General features: G+C 33.5%; 5 protein-coding genes across 5 annotated transcripts; 2 read left to right on the top strand and 3 right to left on the bottom strand.

The window, feature by feature from the left end:
- Positions 1–1,240: 1,240 nt before the first annotated feature.
- On the top strand, positions 1,241–1,758 carry HELRODRAFT_159678 (hypothetical protein; the record flags this gene model as incomplete). Its single annotated transcript, XM_009011550.1, has 2 exons — positions 1,241–1,585; positions 1,729–1,758. 2 exons carry the CDS (start codon positions 1,241–1,243, stop codon positions 1,756–1,758), a joined length of 375 nt encoding a protein of 124 aa, XP_009009798.1.
- Positions 1,759–1,965: 207 nt separating this feature from the next.
- HELRODRAFT_159677 (hypothetical protein) lies at positions 1,966–2,444 on the top strand (the record flags this gene model as incomplete). Its single annotated transcript, XM_009011549.1, has 2 exons — positions 1,966–2,110; positions 2,215–2,444. 2 exons carry the CDS (start codon positions 1,966–1,968, stop codon positions 2,442–2,444), a joined length of 375 nt encoding a protein of 124 aa, XP_009009797.1.
- Positions 2,445–2,673: 229 nt separating this feature from the next.
- HELRODRAFT_188099 (hypothetical protein) lies at positions 2,674–7,482 on the bottom strand. The gene is made up of 8 exons (XM_009011548.1): positions 7,453–7,482; positions 7,015–7,129; positions 6,526–6,857; positions 6,011–6,154; positions 5,597–5,833; positions 5,049–5,206; positions 4,765–4,973; positions 2,674–3,500 (listed from the first exon to the last, which is right to left on the bottom strand). The coding sequence occupies exons 2-8, from the start codon at positions 7,065–7,067 to the stop codon at positions 3,350–3,352; spliced, it is 1,284 nt and encodes a 427-aa protein (XP_009009796.1). The 5' UTR covers positions 7,068–7,129; positions 7,453–7,482; the 3' UTR covers positions 2,674–3,349.
- Positions 7,445–18,103, bottom strand: HELRODRAFT_188098 (hypothetical protein; the record flags this gene model as incomplete). The annotated part of the gene is made up of 6 exons (XM_009011547.1): positions 17,768–18,103; positions 13,148–13,571; positions 8,521–8,626; positions 8,049–8,362; positions 7,680–7,796; positions 7,445–7,572 (listed from the first exon to the last, which is right to left on the bottom strand). Exons 2-6 carry the CDS (start codon positions 13,320–13,322, stop codon positions 7,445–7,447), a joined length of 840 nt encoding a protein of 279 aa, XP_009009795.1. The 5' UTR covers positions 13,323–13,571; positions 17,768–18,103.
- Positions 18,104–19,462: 1,359 nt separating this feature from the next.
- On the bottom strand, positions 19,463–20,135 carry HELRODRAFT_62841 (hypothetical protein; the record flags this gene model as incomplete). The annotated part of the gene is made up of 2 exons (XM_009011546.1): positions 19,463–19,574; positions 19,981–20,135. Coding segments are annotated over 2 exons (267 nt in total), but the record flags the coding sequence as incomplete, so codon positions are not given.

Genomic DNA, 20,135 nt, shown 5'->3' with positions numbered 1-20,135 from the left:
GTTTAGCGTTATTGTAAGGATGAGTTATAAATGTTATCAAGATAAAAAATATCTTACAACTCAATCCGAATTAAAAAACATTTTCTAAATTATTATTTAAATTGAACACAGTTTAAAAATAAATGATCGAAAAAACAATAAGTTCTTTTATAGGTTCATTAAAGTGCATCACGATGAAATTATTGAACTGGGCTGAATTGAACGAAACGTTGACTTTGTTGCGCGTAAAAATATTTGAATGTTTGATTATGAAAGAAATTGATTATTAAAGGATGAACCAACATAAGATTTCTGTAGCTTAACAAGTCAATAAAATAATAATTGGCTAAGCATCGACATTATACATCTGGATTTCATCACCGATATTTTTTCTTTTCAAACAATTATTTTAAATTTCTTCGAAAAATTGCTTCTTTTGAGCAATTGATCGTTGTAGTTCACAGTCTTTGGACAACAGAAAAGGTATGGGTTCATTTTCAAACATTTCTTTTTCAAAAACAGTTACAATTTTCAATTAGTATCACCAAAAATAATAAGTTAAATGTTAAATATTGTTAAAAATATAATTAAAAAGAAGGCTGTTTTAAGCTTAATGATATTCTCTAACAATACTTCAATTTGTGCCCAATACTTCAGATTGTTGAAAACAAAATAATTTTGTTCATTGACTTAACAAAGTTTTTAAGTTTAAACATTTTTCAAAAATTTGTTAAAATTTTAAACTAGCGAACATTTGAACATTTTTATAATTCTTTATAATGCAACTCTATCAAACGCAGAACCGCACTTACATGTTATTTTGCATGCTAACTTGCAAAGAAAAACGAAAAAATGTTAGAAAACATGGCTTGGACGGTGCATTGTTTATCAATTTTCGCAAACATATTCTAAAACATATTCTTTCATTGAGAACAATGGTTTGCTAACGGTCGAAATTTGGCACGCATAAACAAACGCAGTTTTTCATTTATTATTTTCACATTTGTCAAATGCTAACAAATTTTTACCTGTGTATGTTTTGTCTGAAAAAATAATATTTATTCTGAAATGACATCCGACAAAAGTTTCATGCTGTACAATGCATATATGAAATAAAAGAATAATAATTTTGTCATTTCTTCCTTGTTGTTTTATAATGCCGTTGGCAAAAATGTTTTATGATATTTTTGAAATATAATTTAATTAACTTAGTATACAAAACATAAATTTTCTGTTAACTAAAATATCAAACTGCCTAAACATGGCGACAAAATATAGAAAAATTGAAATAAGTTTCAACATTTTATATCTTTTAATATTAGTCTATCAATTTACTAGATCTCAAAGTGAAACGTTTAGTTTTAGCTTATGGCACTATGGATTTTGGAATAAGGAATTTTTCGTCTGCTCAGAAGATTTCAAGAAAAATGTTACTGTTCCTGGCAACAGCGCGTTGGAATGCGCCTTGGAGTGTGCCTCGAGGGACCCCTCGTGTCTGTCCTTCAATTTTCTTTCAGATGAAAAGGCCTGTCAGATATTTCCAACTTGGTCAAAACATTTCAGAGTAGAGAACCAAACCAACATAACGTGTCTATATTTTTTTCAGGTAAATGGAAGTTAATTTCGTTTCGTTTTGTTATTTATTTACATTTGAATGAAAAAATGTTTGTCGAATATTCAATTATAAATTATTGCCATCATTTTAAACTCTTGGATGAATCCAAGTATTGTTGCCTGATGTTTTTGCAGAGCAGGAAAAATTGTTTGAAAGTTTTGTAACACTTTTTGCAAAAATTTTAAATAAATTAAAGTTTATTTTTTCTAAAATGTTAAACTTGAAAAATCAGTATCTATAAATTATTTTTCTAAAAAAATTGTTAAAATAAACCTGAAAAATGTATTTTCATTCAGGCAAATATAATAACCTGGCTCTGAGGAGACCGGCCTATTCAACCGTCACAAAAAATAAGTCAGGCAGCACCCAGCATGGCGGTTGATGGCATTCGATCAAGTGTTTATAGTCCCGACGGGCGTTTCTTTTGTGAAGGTGGTCCACCCAACTGGATTGTTGTTCAGTTGGCTGATGTATTCAGCATCTATTATATCTTGCTGGTTAATAGCAACACGGCAGGTTAAACGTTTTCGTCTTATGGTTTCAAAAACTCTGCTGAATATAGTTGTAGAGAAATAAATATATTCAGGAAATTCACGTCAACTTTGAATAACCCAAAACAGGTAGTAGATTATCAAAGTATATAGTTGGGCTAAACAGGAGCCTAGGATCAGTCGTCAACAGATGGGACTACGACCTCTGCGGACAGTATCCCAGAGGAACTGAGAATTCTACGTGGTACATAACATTATGCCAGAGTTACTCATATGGACACAGGTATGTTATTGTGCAGTCTGCGAGTGATACTGATCGATATTTAACTCTTTGCGAGCTGGAGGTTTATGGCCGATGATGTGTGCGATAACTTGAAATTAAAATTTTGCTGATTCAAATGAGGGAAACTATGACAGTCTAAAGATTTAAAAAAAATTATTTCAATTTTTTATTATAAAATAAGGAGTCAATTACTTTATTTAGCACTATTATTAACTATTTGGAAAAAATTGTAACAACGCTGATAACTAACGAACGACGATGACTGACATTGAAGGATGAACATCAAAATTACTGCTTCATGGATAATTTTCAGTTTATTTTATCAAAAATTATTAGGTTAAAAGTTCATCAAAATAAAAACTTAAAAAAAGGAAATTTATTACCAATATTGTTACAAAACATTTATTGAACGCTACATAATTTAAGGCAAAAATCCAACTCCTCAACAAACAATATATACAAATCAATCAGCGTTACGTCATAAGTGACGTAGACACGCCATAACACGTGACCCAAAAAAGACAGCGTCACAAAATGTCGACACACGATACAGTGTAATTCAAATAAACAACATTACGCAAACAAACATGTCGGTAAACAATGCTTGAAATATGAGTGTGTAATGGAAATTATGTAAAGGCCGGGTCTCTTATATATGAGATTCTTAAAAGTTAAATTGTAGCAAAATACATCATCAACATATGCACATATATATGTTATTTGTAGAAATATCCCAAATATATCTCTTTAATATCAATACAAATATCTTTAAAAATATACAAATATCTTTAATATCATTTAGTCAGTCCGTATAATAAAGTATCTTTATCTTCACCATCAACAACATCACAACAATCATCACCACATCTTAATCACATCATCGTCACACCATCATCATCATCATCATCTCCACCATCAACAACATCACAATCACCACTTCTTAATCGCATCACCACCACATGTTCATCATCATCGTCGTCATCATCTGCAGTCAGTCCTGTAGTTCCCAATGAACGAACCATCTTCGTCATACTTGGACGGTTCGTAGTCATCGTACTCAGCAATGCTTGCGTTCCCCATGCTGATGCCTGAGCTGATCAGAGAGACAAGGCTGATTTTTAATCTCGGATCTCTGTGTGTATGTGTGTGGTTTTGTGCGTGTCTGTGTCTGTGTGTGTTTGTATTCGTTTGTGTGTGTGTGTGTTTGTTTGTCTGTGTGAATGAATTATTGATTGATAATTTATTTAATGACATTAAAAAAACCTGAGCGGAATGAGGATAAGTTAATGAACAAACGAATAAATAGTTCATTTACAAACCAATCCTTCATCCAAAAAATTCATCAATCAGTCAGCAGGCCAATCATTCAACCAACCAACCATTGAAATAACTTATCAACCAATCAATCAACCAGCCAATCAACTATTAAATCAACCAATCAATCAACCAGCCAATCAACTATTAAATTAACCAATCAATCAACCAGCCAATCAACTTATGAATCAACCAATCAATCAACCAGCCGTATAATCAAGCAACCAATCAAGTAATTAATCAATTAAACAAGCAAGCAACTGACGGTCTTCTATAATCAGAGAATCCGGTGAACTCCAGTTCTTTCTCAGGATTGTTCCCATTCTGCCGCTCCTTCTTGTCAACTTTTATTTTTTTAAATTTATTAAATCGCAAAAAAAATACGCATATACAAAGGACGCATGCATGCACGCACACTTGATAATCACAACAACATCGTTGATAAAAATATCCAAAACGACGACACCAACAACATCAACAATAACACCAACAATAACAATAACACCAACAATAACAACAACAATAACAACAACAATAACATCATTAACAATAACAACAATAACAACAATGTACTGACCACTGTATGAAGCTCCTCTTCTCTTGGAATAACAACAGAGCAAAAACAACAACATCGACAACAGAAACAACAACAGCATCACTCCTAATGTTAGTAGCACGACCAATGTGCTGGCACTAGCAGTCTTTAAAACTAGAAAAGAATTTTTTTTTAATCCGTACAATAAATCAAATTATGTCGAACGCAAAGAAAGCAACCGCTCGCAAAGTATAAGACGATGGAAACATAATTACGAATGGAGAGAGCGTTACGACAGTTTTTAACAACGGTTGTAATAATAGTATTTAACTGTTTACTAAATCTGTTACATCATTCAGAAAGAGGTAGAAGAATAATTTCAAGAGCAAGGCGGGCGGCGCGGTAGTGTAATGGTTAAACTGCCTGGCGCTGCTGATGCAATGATCGTGTTCGACTGCAAAAAGATCCAAGCTTATCATATACAAGTAAAATTATTTTATATTAAAATTTAAATAAATAAAAATATGGATTAAAAGTAAACTTACACGTTGACAATCCAAAAACCGGTCTGTAGGAAACCTCAAATACCCTCTCATCAGCGCTGTAGCCACTGGAAACGAAACAGGAATACTTACCGACGTGATCCTCCCACCATCTTGAATCATTTATGTAGCGCACAAAAGTTAACGTTCGATTATTGTCGGTTAGTAAAATTTTTCCGTAAAAGTTTACATTTTCATGACGATGATTGTTACTCTGATGGAGATTTGAACTATTACTACTACTACTACTACTACTACTACCACCACTACTACTACCACTACTACTGACGTCATCGTCAGAAGATAATAAATATTTGAAATCGTCGCCGTCGTAGTGGTCGTGGCGGTACCACAAAATGGAGATGGGCGTACTGTCGTCTGAGGTGGCAGAGCACGTGACTGTGATGACGTCAGTTTCGGGGCTAACTGTTTGACTTGCCGGTGGCTCTGTTATTGTGGTTTTTTCTTGGGGAGAATAGGGTTTAATTAATGTTTTTGTTGGCAATATTGTTATAATTAATTATTATTGTAAATAATTTCATGGACGTATATATTATAGCTTTTATCATTCATTATCACTATTATCATCGTCGTCGTCATAACTACTGTTTTCATAATTTTGATCATCATCATGATTAGTATCCAAGCAATCAACGATCACCACCACCACCACCATAATCATCATCATCATCATTATCATCATGTGCACCACCATTTTGACCACTATCGCCGTCATCATCATTATCATTATCCTCATCATCATAATCATCATCATCATCGTCATCCGATCATCACCATTTTCCACATCACACCCAGCCAGCCAGCCAGCCAACCGACCAAGAACATTAACGTAAGCAGTCCCCCAGACCTCGCCGTGTACATTCCGTCCTTGACATTGAATGACCGACAAGTCCGTAGACCAAGCGCCGCGACCACCACTACCACCGAAACGACCACCACTTCCGGCAAATTTGTTGAGACCACCATCGTAATGATTCCTGCAAGTTTTGCAGAGGTTTCTGATCGTAAGATGGCGCCCATCGCTGGACAGACGATATTTCCGTGGGTTCGTTGCTATTAGCAAGAAGCGGGAAAAAGTTAAAATTTAAAATTATTGGAGTGCTTGTTTTATAAATTGAAATTATAAAATAATTATATTGAAAAAATGATAAAAATAACTATGAATTCAACATAATAATAATAATAACAACAAGTTTGCGTAAAAATAAATTATTCAAAAAATCGGCCAACCAATCAAAATCTCTCCGTCTATGTACCACGTGATGTTAGCGGGCGGGAAGGCATGAATGTGGCATGGTATCGTCACATTGTCACCGACTGTGGCGTTCACGTTCTGTGGCTCGTCCAAGTCGTTGCGCTTGAACGCTGGTGTGGCTGGCGGGAAAGCGATTGATGGTACGGAGTACGGAGTGAGAGAAGAAATTATGAAAATGAAGGAGTTGTGAAAATATGATGGAGGAATTGTTGGAAAAAAAATAAGAAATAATGGTCTATTGATGATGAAATGATGACCAACTGATAACAAAATGACGTCACCTGATGATGAAACGAAGAAAAATTTTCAGAACAATTTATGAAAGTTAAATAACAAATTAAGAAAAATTGATATGACGAAGCAACGATGAAAAAGAACTGACGATAAAATGTGATAAATAAGTCCAGAATTTAAAAAAAAGATTTTTTCACAAATTAATTTTTAATTTAAAAAAATTTCACAAAAATCTAAAAAGTAAACGAAAACATACCCTCAACAACCAGGTGGATTTCATGGAAGGCGCTTCCCAACTCATTGACACCAACACATTCGTAGATTGACGAATCATTCAATGTTACTAATCCAACATTATACTGAACTCCTTCGAAAAGGATGCTGTTATAACTATTTATACTTTTTATAATTTCACTACTGTTGTTGTGGTTGTTGTGGCTGTGGTTGTTGTTGATGTTGTGGATGCTGTTGTGGCTGTTGATGTTGTGGAAATTGTGGATGTCGTCATCGTTAATGTTTTTTCCAGAAAAAGTAGCTTTAGCTTTTTCGTTGGGTTTTATTTTTCGCCAGATAACTTTAGGCGTTGGTCTATGTGAAATTTTTTTTAAACGACGTTAACTCTAATAAGAAAAAAATATTGAATATATATTAATAATGATAATAAGAATAATAATAATAATAATCAGAAGAAGGAAAAGAAGAAGAAGGAGAGTGCTAAGAAGATGAATAATAATTGACCACTAACAGTCCAGTAAAGAAGCACTGGACAGTAACATTGCTTCCTTCCAATACGGTCATTTTTTGTGGCGATGAGAAGATGAGAGATGGTGATTTGTTCGAAGGGGATGGCGATGAAGCTGCTGTTTGATTGGTTAAGTGATTGGACGATTGGTTGAATGGTCAGTTGGCTAATTGATTGATTGACTGAGGAACAAGCAAACGAATGAATGAACGAAAAACGGATGCACGCACGGACGAATAAATGAATGAACTAATGAATGAATGACTGAAGCAACAAACAAACAAACGAACAAGTGAATTAATCAATGAATAAATGGTTTGTTGAAATATTGAATGGTTAATTATATTTTGAAACTGTACATTCATTCATCAAAACCTTGTACAAGCACCTAAGTACAAACACAAATATAAATGGACAATTTGACAAAATGACGTCACCAACATTCAACGATCCTGAATTGATACTCTTTCCGGCTGTATTGATCGAAGACTGCATTCATGACGTAACAAACATAAATGACGTCAGCATCGGATCGGATTGCATTCGATACATGAATGGTATCTGTTGTTGTGTAATTTGTATTTGTTCCTATATCTCATGGTATGGTAATTAATTTTTGAAGAATTTAAGCATTAATTTGGCAATGTTTATCCAATTAACCAACCAACCATAATTGACAACAATCCTGTCATTGGATACGACATCAGAATTATCCAGAAACTGCCACTTGTAAATGGGGGCTGGATTGGATTTTTTGGATATGCATCGTAGTTTGCAGTGGTTTCCTGGATGATTAGATGGATGATGTGGGTGATGATGACGACGACGATGATGAGGCTTTTTCATGTATAAGGTTTTGTAAAAAGTTGTTATTCTATTGATAGTAGTGATAATAATAATATTAAAAAGATTATGCTGATGATGTGGATAAGACACGAAGAAATACATATATTTATAACAAACACACACATAGACATCCACACACAGTAACATACACACGCACACATTACACACACACTCACATAAAAAAATCTAACCGAAAATACACTCAACGACACTCTTTGGGTCGTCATCAGTTCTATCAAAATAAGCCATTTCTAGAACCATAGGGGGTGAAATTAGCTTTCCATAATTATTCCACACCATGCATCTGTACGTGCCTGCCGTATCACTGGTCGCGCTGCTTATCTGCAGTACGGTGGAATTGTTCAGCGTTGAAAAATGATGACTACTTCGATGTTGTTTTGGCTGGTGATTGTTGTTGTCCGTGTTGTTGTTGTTGTTGTTGGTTGTGTTGGTGTTATTGTAATTAGATTCAGGTATGGTTTTGTCGTCTTTAATCCATTGAACTCTGTTGGATGAATTATCAGGAAGACATTTAAGGAATCCATCTATTTGACTATTCATATATTCATTTTACAAGTTCTTCACACATGTTTTTTCATCAATCTTTCTATTCATCTATCAACTTATCTAAAATCCATCCATTCATCCAACCCAATGACAAACCTGGGACTTGGATATCCAACAGGAATGCATGTGAGATTGAGATTCATTCGTTTGTAGATATACTGATGTGAGAGACTCTGGGAGACAATGGACGGAGGTAACCTTACTGAGTTGACGATAATTTATTAATTATAATCAAATTATGGTGAGTGTGTGTACTGTACTGTTTGTGTAAGTGTGTGTGTCTGTGTGTGTGTGTGCGTGTATTGTGTGTAACATATTACCACATCATGACCTGTGTTGTTTATTTTGCATGGCTCATGAGATAGCTCTAAGGTCAAACAATTAGCTTAGTGACATCACTTTCATCCATTACGCAATATTAGACACATTTACGTAAATTCATACGTCTTCATTGGGCGTATCTATAACTTTATATATAATATATAACTATTTATTCATTTAATTATTTGTTTGTATGTACAAAGTATGTACGCACATGTAAAAGTGTGCGTGCACAACACACACACATAAGCGTTGCATCTTTTTTGTGTACAATGTGTGTACACTGCCTCATCAGCCAATAGATAAAGAGGATGACTGAACATGCACGCACGCTTAACAAGGCACATCCGACAGTTCCTCTCTCTCTGTCTCTGTCTCTCTCTCTCTCTATCTCTCTCTCTGTTTCTCTCTCTCTCCCTGTCTCTCTCTCTGTCTCTCTCTCTGTCTCTCTCTCTCTTTCTCTCTCTCTATGCTCTCATCTGATAGACTTCTGCACATGTTGGCTGTTTAATGATGTGTTGTTGCGTTGGTATGTTGTTGAGGAGTTGGTTGTTGTTGTTTCAAGTCCAAGGTTCATCCACTGTTTTGCAATGTTGGAGATTGGATTGATTGTGGACTGGATGGATAAATGACGGATGGACGGACGGATGTATGAATGGATGGATGGATGGATAGATGGTGGAAAAGCGATGGATGAACGGATGGATGGTGGAAAAATTTGGCTGAATGGATGAATGATAGTTGAATGTGGATGGATGAGTTTGAAGTGATCAAATATAGATAGACAGATGGATGAATGGATGAATGCCAAGGACAGAGTGGTTTGATGAGCAGGTTGGAAATTAAATGTATGGCTGAAAGGAGAACAGAAAAAATAATGAATAACTGAGCAGACAGGAGGATGAATGATTGCTACAACAAATAAAACTGTTAGATGAACAAATAAAATAACTATTGAGCAAACATTGGTGAACAAACAAACAAACAAAACACGGAATGAATGAATAAATGTATGAATGAATGAATGAATGAATGAATGAATGAATGAATGAATGAATGAATGAATGAACAAACAATTGAACGAACGAATGAACGAACGAATGAATGAATAAATGAATGTTTTTCACCATCAATCCATCCATCTATCAGGATGAATCTAATTGAACTTCAACCCAATTTGCCATCAATATAAACACCATCCGTATCAAACACGTGTAACTCACTCAATACTCACCTATATCAATGTATATTTCTAACTATCTCTATTTTCTCTTTCTCTCTCTCTCTTTTTCTCTCTCTTATATGCATAAACTCTTTCTCTCTTTTTCTTACGTACATATAATTTTAACTATTTCTTTTACTCTCACTATCCATCTATCAATCTATTGACCAACAATCCAGATAAAATCTATTTCAATATTTATCCACTTTATCCGTTAATCAATCATTTCACTCATCTCTTCAGTCATCTACTTCACCACCAACCAATCCATCCACCTATCTATGCACTCATCCATCAGCCCGTCAATCAATCATCCAAATGAATGAATGAAATGAACTTTGATCTCTCATATTTATACTGAAACGTTTATACTCCCCCATTGTTCAATATTCCAGCCGATAGCTACCCTTTGTATGTGTGTGCGTGTGCGATGTGTGTGTGTGTGCGTGTGTGTATTGTGTATAGTGAGAAGCGCCTAATTTGTTTAAACACATTTAGAGTCTATTCTTTTATTGCATTGCGTATAACGACAACAAATTGAAAAGCAGTACATTTTTCATAATTTAATATCATAAATAAATAAATATATAAATAAATAAATAAACGTAAACACAACACACATTTACAACAACACAAACTAAACATAGTCAGATGAAATAGTACAGAAACAGATAGACAGACACACACACACACACATAACAAACAACACATACAAAACGAGACGATACAATGATACATGGATGGCGAGTGAAGTGTTAAACATACGAATTCATTCAAGTGATGCATTCTTGGCTGGCTAGACAACAATGGCTTCACTCGAAATAAAAAAGAAGTGATAATAGTGAAGATAGGTGGAAATTGTGGAGAAATGTAAATTGGTGGATAAATTAGTGATGAAGAAGAGAGAGAGAGAAAGAGAAAGAAGATAGAGAGAGGAGAAAAAGAGAGATGGAGAGAGTAAGAAGATAAGATTTATAGATAAAGATAGAAAAGAGAAATAAATCAGTGTTATGAACATTGAAATATAGTTTACATGAATTCCGAAATTCATGATTAAAAATGGACACTGATGCACACACGCACACACACACGCACACACACACGTACGCATACACACATACACGCACACGCACACTTTTAAATCCGAGCCGAAGGAAGAAATATTTAATCCAGCTTAAAACCAAAAAAAACCAGCAAACTAATAATGACTCATCTCCGTTTGGAATATTGTAATCATTATCGCCATCATCATCATCATCATTCATCAACGTCCTCTTCATCGTTAGCATCGTCATCATTTTATTATCGTTCATATTATCATCGTCTTGATGTATAATATAAAAACAATAACCATGTTAATCCAATAATCACACAAGCACACAAACAAACAGAAACACACACACACAAACAGACAAAAAAACACACCACACACACACATTGTACACATCTGTACGTACACATAAAATAACATAATACAATAAAGAAGACCATAACGTCTGTGATGTACGTGCATACATGTTAGTAGAGGCAGGCAGGCGTGTGTGTACGTAAAGTTGTGCGTACAATTGTATGTACGTACATGTTAGATATTTTGGCATGTATATTCATACGTTTGTATGTGTGTTTGTGTGTGTGATTGTGTGTTTGTATATCTAATAATATGTAACTAAACTTAAACAGACATCAACAGCTGCAACATAGTTATACAATTGGAAGGACAGCAGATAGACCTATGCTTAATGCATTGACGTAAGTTTTTAATGATATGAAAGTGATGATGAAAGGATAAATACAAGAATAGTGACAATGACAACGATGATAACGATGATGATGATGATAATAAAAATGATATGGTGATGAAACAGTCTGCATTATCAAGGAACCCCATCAACAAAATACCATGGCCATCAACAACATCACCATCATCGTCGACATCACTGACATCATCGTCATCGTCATCAGCAAACAACTCAATGATGAGACACTCACTCACTCACTCACTCACTCACTCACTCACTCACTCACTCACTCACTCACTCACTCACTCACTCACTCACTCACTCACTCGCTCACTCTCCACTGTTTCAACCATCTGTTTGTGAATGGAATTTAATTTGTACAATCATCATCGTCGCCTTCATCATATATCACCATCATACATCATCATCATAAAAGATATCATTATCATCACCAATGACGATGATGATGACAAAAATACTACTGACGATGATGACAGTGATGATGATGATGAAAAAGAAGAAGATGATGATGGTGATGACGAGGATGATGTCCACAATGATGATTACGATGATAACGATGATAATGATGACGATGATGACGATGCTGATGAAGAAGAAGATGATGATGATAGTGAGGGTGATGAACATGGCATGAATAAATAAAAAAGCGACCTGTATGAATGACGTAAATTTCAATAATGATAATTTAATTAGCGAAGAATTGGCTGACATGTAGTACGTGCATCTTTCAGATGTACAATCCATTATGACATCAACAACAATAACACTAATAACAATAACATAACTACGATGTGCGTATGTGTGTATGTGTGCGTGCGTGTGTGCGTATGTGTGTGCGTGCGTATGCGTGTGAAAAAGAATAGATGTAAAATTACATTGATGAGCCCAAATACATGTACACATCATTTCCAAATAATACATACACACATACAAACATACATACATACAAACACAGAAATTCGTATGTAACGTTGTACGTACATTCAATATTAAATATACAACACATATGTATATATACATATACAATGTATATTGTATATGTATATATACTATATACATATATTGTATATATGTATATAGTATATATGTATGTATTAAATATTGTATATTGTATATATATACAATATACAATATTTAAGTAACACATTAATAATTATAAATGTTGTTTCATCGCGGCGTTATTTAATCATTCAGTAAAATTGTAATTGTACGGTTTCGATAATTATTACCACTGCACAAACCATCTATTTACACCTTAGTGCACAAACATATGCGTATATACGTGTGCGTATGTGTGTATGTGGCTGTGTATGTGTGCGTGTGGTTGTGTATGCGTGTGCGTGTGTGTGTGTGTGCGTGTGACATTAAACAAAGAACAAAACCGAAAGACAAATAATACAATGGGAAAAACAAATCTTACCGTCAAGAGTCGACGCTGACGAAATTATGGAGATCACAATCAGGATCGTCGTCATCATTATCCTCTGTCTCTTCATCATCGCCATCATCACCATCATCGTCGCCATCATCATCGTCGTCGTCGGCGGCGCTTTCATCTTCTTCGACGTTTCCTTAGCAATTGTCGTTATTGTCATGTTTGGCGTTCCACAGTTATTATTATTATTATTATTATTTGAAGGTAGAGTGCATTGTTGTTATTATTATTGTTATTATTTATTATTTCTATTTTTTTATTACTTGTTATTATTGTTTTTATTCCTCATATTATTATTATTATTATTATTGCTAGAGTTCATGCTATTATTATTTTGCGTTATCTCTAGAAGATATCACTGATACGTTTCAACAAATCCGTTTCCCCATTGCAAGCTTAGCGCCGAAATCTGAAAATAAATTAAGTTTTTGAATGAATGATGAATGAATGAATGAATGAATGAACGAATAAATGAATGAACGAATGAATGAATAAATGAATGAACGAATGAGTTAATTGATTTTTAAAAAATGAATGAATACACAAACAAATAAAAATGTGTGCGTGTGCGTGCGCGCGTGAAAATTGTTATTAATCAAATGTCATCACGAGAATAAATTTAACATCAAAGAATTTCTTCGTTCTGTTTCCATTTCATCCACTCAACACATTGCTACGAAATTATAGTGATAACGATAATAATAAAATAATAATAACAACAATAATAATAACAACAATAATAATAACAATCATCATCGTCACCATCGACATCTCCATCAACAATATAAGTGTCATGGATACACAAACACTGGCTGGAGATACAACGCTCTTTAATTCATTTTCTTTACTTTCTAATTATGCTAATCTTTCCATCTATCCATCCATTCAACCTAGCCATTCATCCATACGATCTTATATCTATCCAACCAACCACCAACCAACCAACCAACCAACCAACCAATCATCCGTGTATCCGTTCCAGCGAATACACAAAACAGAGTCAAAAAAATTTTTGATTTTGTTGAATTTAAAGTGAATCGTTGTTTTACAGTTTTGAATTAATGTGTAATTTATGTGTGTGTGTATGCGTTTGTATGTGTGTACGTGTACTTATTTGCTGTTTGTCTGAGTGTGTGTCAGTGTGTTTGTGTGTAGTGTGTGTGTGTAGTGTAGTGTATGTGTGGTGTGTGTAATAACAAATGCTATATCTGTGGAATGAACAACACAACACAGCAGATGTGAGAAACTGTTACAATTGTTTATTGCAATTATTCCGTCCCAGATAAGGCCGTCATGACAATCACATTAAGATAAACCAACGTGAATTATTAATAAATAACCAAATATACATGAAAATGATTTGCAAACATTCAATTACAAAGAGAGGAAAAAATCTTTAACAAGAGCGTAGTATGATTTAAACGATTAAACCCAGCTCAAATAGCATATGATATATGATATACAAAAAAGAACTACGTATGCAATTGCTAACTTCTCATTGTAACATGAACACCTACAAAATACACACAATCACACAGACACACACGCACAGAGACACACACACAATATGCAATAAACAGGAACGATCCCGTTAAAAGTCCATCCAAGCAAATAAATTTCTCACCCGCATGCTATTCTGAATTCTGAATTATTGTAACATTGTGGGAATCTATCCACCAATAAAAAATGGCACATCCTCTTGAGAATTATTCACTCCAATACCAGATTATATACCGGATATTTATTTAGGTATATCATGATGCCGAAGCTATCTCCATGTACATCTCTACACACACACTCGCTAGTATCATCTTCATCATTACTATCACCATCCTCATTATCATTACTATCATCATCGTCATCCTCCTCCTCATCATCATCTTCTAACAAGAACCTGGACACGTCAAAATGAGGAATTCAGCACTTAAACTCGGATAGGCATGCATGCATGCTACGAACGGACAGAGCATTGAGCGATAGGAAATATATGTCTATGTACCTAACCTATATACTGTATGTCTATGTGTTTGTCCTTGTGTACGTGCGTATGTACGTGAGTGCGTATGTATGTGTGTGTGTGAATGTGTGAAAAAACCACAGTGGATGCTTCAAACCAAAGAATATTTGTTAATTTTTCACACAAAAAAAACACAGACTTAAGCCTATTTAATAAAATCAAAGTATTTTTTAATGTAAAGACTCCATCAACTTGGTCATCTGCAGTTGTGAAATTATCCATCTAACTTGTTTTAAGAAAAGTTTAGATGATGCAAGTTTGCGCAAATATTTTTGAGCGAGTTTTAAGTCCAATTATCCGTTCAATTGAAAGTAGCAAGCAAGGCGTCTGTCTGTCTGCGTGTGTTTATCCAATTGTGCGTGTCTAAATGTTTGCTTTTAATTACAAACTTCCTGGTGAATGTTAGTAGCATCAATTTCAAGATAGATCTGTGTGCGCGCTCGTGATTTTGCGCGTGTGTTTGTGCGTACAAATTTTGTGTGTATAAATTGGTATATGGGGTAAATTACGGTCTATGAAACAGGTTATACACAGTAATGTAGTATTATTTATGGATTTGTAGAGATATGTGATGTGTAAGTATATGTGTGAGTGTGTGTGCGTGTGTATGTATGTGTGTAAGCGAGTGTGTGTGTGTGTGTGTTGTGTGGTTTATGTGAATGTGTTGGGTGGTTTGTTTGCCTTTCGTACTATATTTGAGAGATAATTATTGATTTGAAATATTCTGGCACATGCTGAAACCAGATGCGTTATTTAATTTCATTTTTCTTTCCCAACCAATCTAACCAACCAATCAACTAAGTAACCAATCAATCAACAACCAACTAACCAACCAACCAACAGCCAACTAACCAACCAACCAACAACTAAACAAACACACGATCATCATTTGTGAAATTGAAAAAAAGAAACAGTCTTCTCCAGTGCACCGGCTGGCAATGGTAGTATCAAATTATTTAAATAGAATTAAATTTTATGAAAAGTAAAAAAATGGAACCTAACTTTTGCACTTAAAAATTTATTTATTATCGCTAAAATTATATATTATTATTATTTATTATTATTAATTCTATTATTATTTATAATATTAATTATGTTTTTATTTTTATTAATATTATTGATTCTGAAAAGATTTAATACACAATGGCATCAATATCAAATGATGATTGTATGTACGGTGATGAAGGTAATGTAATGAATTTTATGCAATGTAATGTAATGTAATGTACATTCTTACCGTGTCATTCATTCATTCATATCTGAGAATTTAACAAAAAAATTGTCGAACAGAGTAAACCGTAGGTTACATTTCTGCATTATAGTTCTAGGTATCATGCTTTTTGTTATACCGGTTACACACATAACAAAAGAAATAATAATAACAGAGTAAAAAAAAACCAGAAACATGGGTGTAATTTGACACTGTGCAGTGCCTATACAAAAAACAGAGGGAGAGAAACATATAATAATAAATTAATAAGTTAACACATTAATAAATAACATTAATACATGGCATTAATAGCAATTGAGGTTACCAGGTTATGTGATGCTGATGGGATGCTGATGGGATGCTACGTTTTGAAGTTAATTTTTTGGTGCGAAGAAGAGATGGAGAGAGAGAAAGAAAAAAAGAGAAAGAAAATAACAGTTAGAAAAATAGTGAGTAAGAGAGGAGAAGAAACCAAATAACGAATGAGTGAGTGAAACAAGGAAGAATGCAACTGACATGAGAGAGAAAGAGTAAGAGAAAAAAAAATAGCCAAAGAGAAAAAGGAAAGAGATGCAAAGATAAGTAGAGAGAGGTAAGCTTTTAAAATGAAAATAAATCTTAGAAATCAAATTTGAACAATCATAAACAAACGTTGGTGCAAATATTTTCCAAATAATTTGAAAAAAATAAAATATAACTTATAAGTTTTGTAAACTTATAATAAAAAATTAACTCTAGAGGCTACCAGTTGACAATGCAGAAGCATCAGATATCCCTAGATGACATACGAGCCACAGAATAGCAGAATTATCTGCTTAATGTTATAAGCACACACACACACACACACACACACACACACACACACACACACACACACATACATACACACACACACGCACGCACGCACATTAATACACATACAAATACTTACAGTATATACTATATATACAAATATTTTATAAAAATTATATTATTAGAACGAAATATGCAGTATAAAAATTAAAAATCCATGTATATCAAAATGAAAATTATTAATCACTAATGTATGCAACTGGATTAGATTAGAATATTAGATTAGATTAGACATTAGATTAGATTCATTAGAGATTAGTAGAGAGAGTATTTTCTTAAAAGTTTCAATTTCAAATAACACGCACTAATTACTAACTGTATGTATACTAGGCACCTCATAATTTTTCATTATTCTGTCAAAAATTAAAAAAATCAAGTTCAAATGCTGTATAAAAAAATAATAATATAATAATAATAATATAATAATAATAATATAATAAAATAATAATACTAACGTGCTACCTACTAGAATCTTTAACGTTTAAAAAATGACGTTACAATTTAAAAGTGAATCTAGATAACTAACTGCTTTTAGTGACGTCTTAACTAAATAATCCGAGAAAAATTAAAAACTAGCGATACGAATAAAAATGAAGCCATAACAACGCTAAAAATCTCTTCAAAACTCTGAAAATACTATTCTCTAAACGAATCTATTTCATTTTGCCCAAAAAAGATCCTATTAATAACCAAATTAACTTTTAAATTTAATTCAATTCTCATCGTCAAATTACACGGCTTTAGTTAATTGGTTCAAAATTAATTAATTAATTAATCTACATACAATACAAAACGAGGTCAGAAGCAAATCATCAAACAACATCAAACAACACGTTCTCTTCGTAGTTTAACGAACACTCTCATGACACTACAAATTTCCTACCAATGATTTCCAGTTTAGAATAGTCTAACTCGAAGTAGCAATAATATCATGTATATAGATTATAATATACAATGTACTCTATGTAAGTATTAACGGTATGTTATAGTATATTTATATGTACCTATATGGTCTAGACAACATGACAAAATATCTTTAAATATAACAATTTGCGTACAAGGTGTCTCGAAAAAATAACCATACAACGTACGCTTAAAATACATGTAAATAAATGTACGCCATACACAATGTATACAATTTGTTTAACGTATATGTATGCATATATATGAGTATGTATGTATATGTATATGGCATGTGAAATGTATGGATATATGGGCATTAAAGGCTAAGAGCAAAGGACAGTTTTCATTGGTCGGCTTGTTGTTATAATATTTTTATAAGACAGATGTTTCTGGAAGCTGGTAATAATTATAGGACAAATAAAAACAGTTCAAAGATGCATAATGTTGCACTACTTAATATGTTAATTATGTGTTACTTCATTGCGTGTGTAGGTGTTGTAACGTTATCTGTGTCCAGAATTGAAAATAAATATCTGGAGAATGTGGATAAAAAATTAAATGTTTGTGTGAATGAAACGCTATAGAAATTGAAATATTTTATAACTTGTATATATATAAACTATATATACATGTTTTTATGTGAAGTCTTTTAATCAATTTTTTATTATTTGTCTTACTATTACGATTGAATGTATGTACTGTACATTCATCTGTTGGAAAGCTTGTGAAAAATTTGAGTTTGGTAATTTGCGTCGGGAAATTAAATTAACACAGGTGTAACATTTAATATAAACAATATAACGGCATATATAATCAAGATAAATTTTTTTTACGTTTAGCACATGATAAAAATCTTTAAATTAGAAACTTTCTTTTGTTAAATTCCTTTATGTCTTCATTTATTACTTACATTTTTTTACTTTTATCCATCCATCTTGTATCTCAATCATCTTATTGGATATGGCTGAATGTATACATCCATCCATCTATCTTTTATCTCAATCATCTTGTTGAATATGGTTGAATGTATCCATCCATCCATCCATCCATCCATCCATTCATCCATCCATTCATCCATCTTGTATCTCAATCATCTTGTTGAATATGGTTGGATGATTTTTTCATTTGTTGTTTAGTTACAAAAGTTCGATAGATGTCAGAGAATAAACATCATTCGTTGAAAAAAAATACGTGGTGCATATCATTTTTTATGTTTAGGCTATAATAATGACGGTACAGAATTAAGACTCAAAAAGTAGTCAATTAAATGGTTCAATTAACATTAATTAAATAGTTAATTAAATATTTAAAAAGTCAATTAATCGGCGACAGATTGGTGGACAGATTTGTGGAGAAGTAGGGACCTGGCTTGGCAGAAAGACTTCGGACATTGACCACATCTGAATGGTTTCTCCTTGTAATGAGTGAAACTGGAAATGTGATGGCAATGATGTGAACAATTAATAACCTTGAAAGGAAGATCAGTTAGCAAACGTAGCGTACATACGTACATACAAACGCACAGAGCCAAACAAGCATGCAATCAGACATGCGTAAGAAAAGAACATATACATGCCTCCAAATGAACGCTAATTCACGCATAGTTGTATTCGAATGAAAGCAGTGTCAAACGCTAGTTCTTTTCAAGTGCTTATTTAAAGATAAGAATTTGGATTGTGAACCGGGAACAAGTGTGATTTTATTGATTTTAAAAGGGATATTGTCTAATTCTCACGTAATTAAATTTGAAACCAACATTAATCATTCTGCTTGCAGCAGCTATGCGTTCGAAGAGTTAACCTAATTTAAAGTGAAAACAAGGAGAGAAGTACAAACTTATGATCACGGAGATGGTCCTTGCGTCTGAAGGATTTGGCGCAAACAGCGCATTCGAACGGCCTCTCATCAGTGTGAGTGCGTACGTGAATCTTCAAGTTGTAAGACTTTGTGAACTGTCGCAAGCAGAAGGAGCACGTGTAGTCGCGTCGTGG

The sequence above is a fragment of the Helobdella robusta genome (assembly GCF_000326865.2).
Source record: "Helobdella robusta unplaced genomic scaffold HELROscaffold_1, whole genome shotgun sequence".
Classification (NCBI taxonomy): Eukaryota; Metazoa; Annelida; class Clitellata; order Rhynchobdellida; family Glossiphoniidae; genus Helobdella; species Helobdella robusta.
Note: the sequence above shows the minus strand (reverse complement) of the source record. Positions and strands in the feature narration are given on the sequence as shown.

Coding starts and splice junctions, on each gene's coding strand:
- HELRODRAFT_188099 (XM_009011548.1), bottom strand. CDS start 7,067: ATGACCGTATTGGAAGGAAGCAATGTTACTGTCCAGTGCTTCTTTACT. Junction 6,858..7,014: donor CAGTGCTTCTTTACTGGACT/GTTAGTGGTCAA, acceptor AATTTCACATAG/ACCAACGCCTAAAGTTATCT. Junction 3,501..4,764: donor CCGGTTTTTGGATTGTCAAC/GTGTAAGTTTAC, acceptor ACATACACACAG/AGATCCGAGATTAAAAATCA.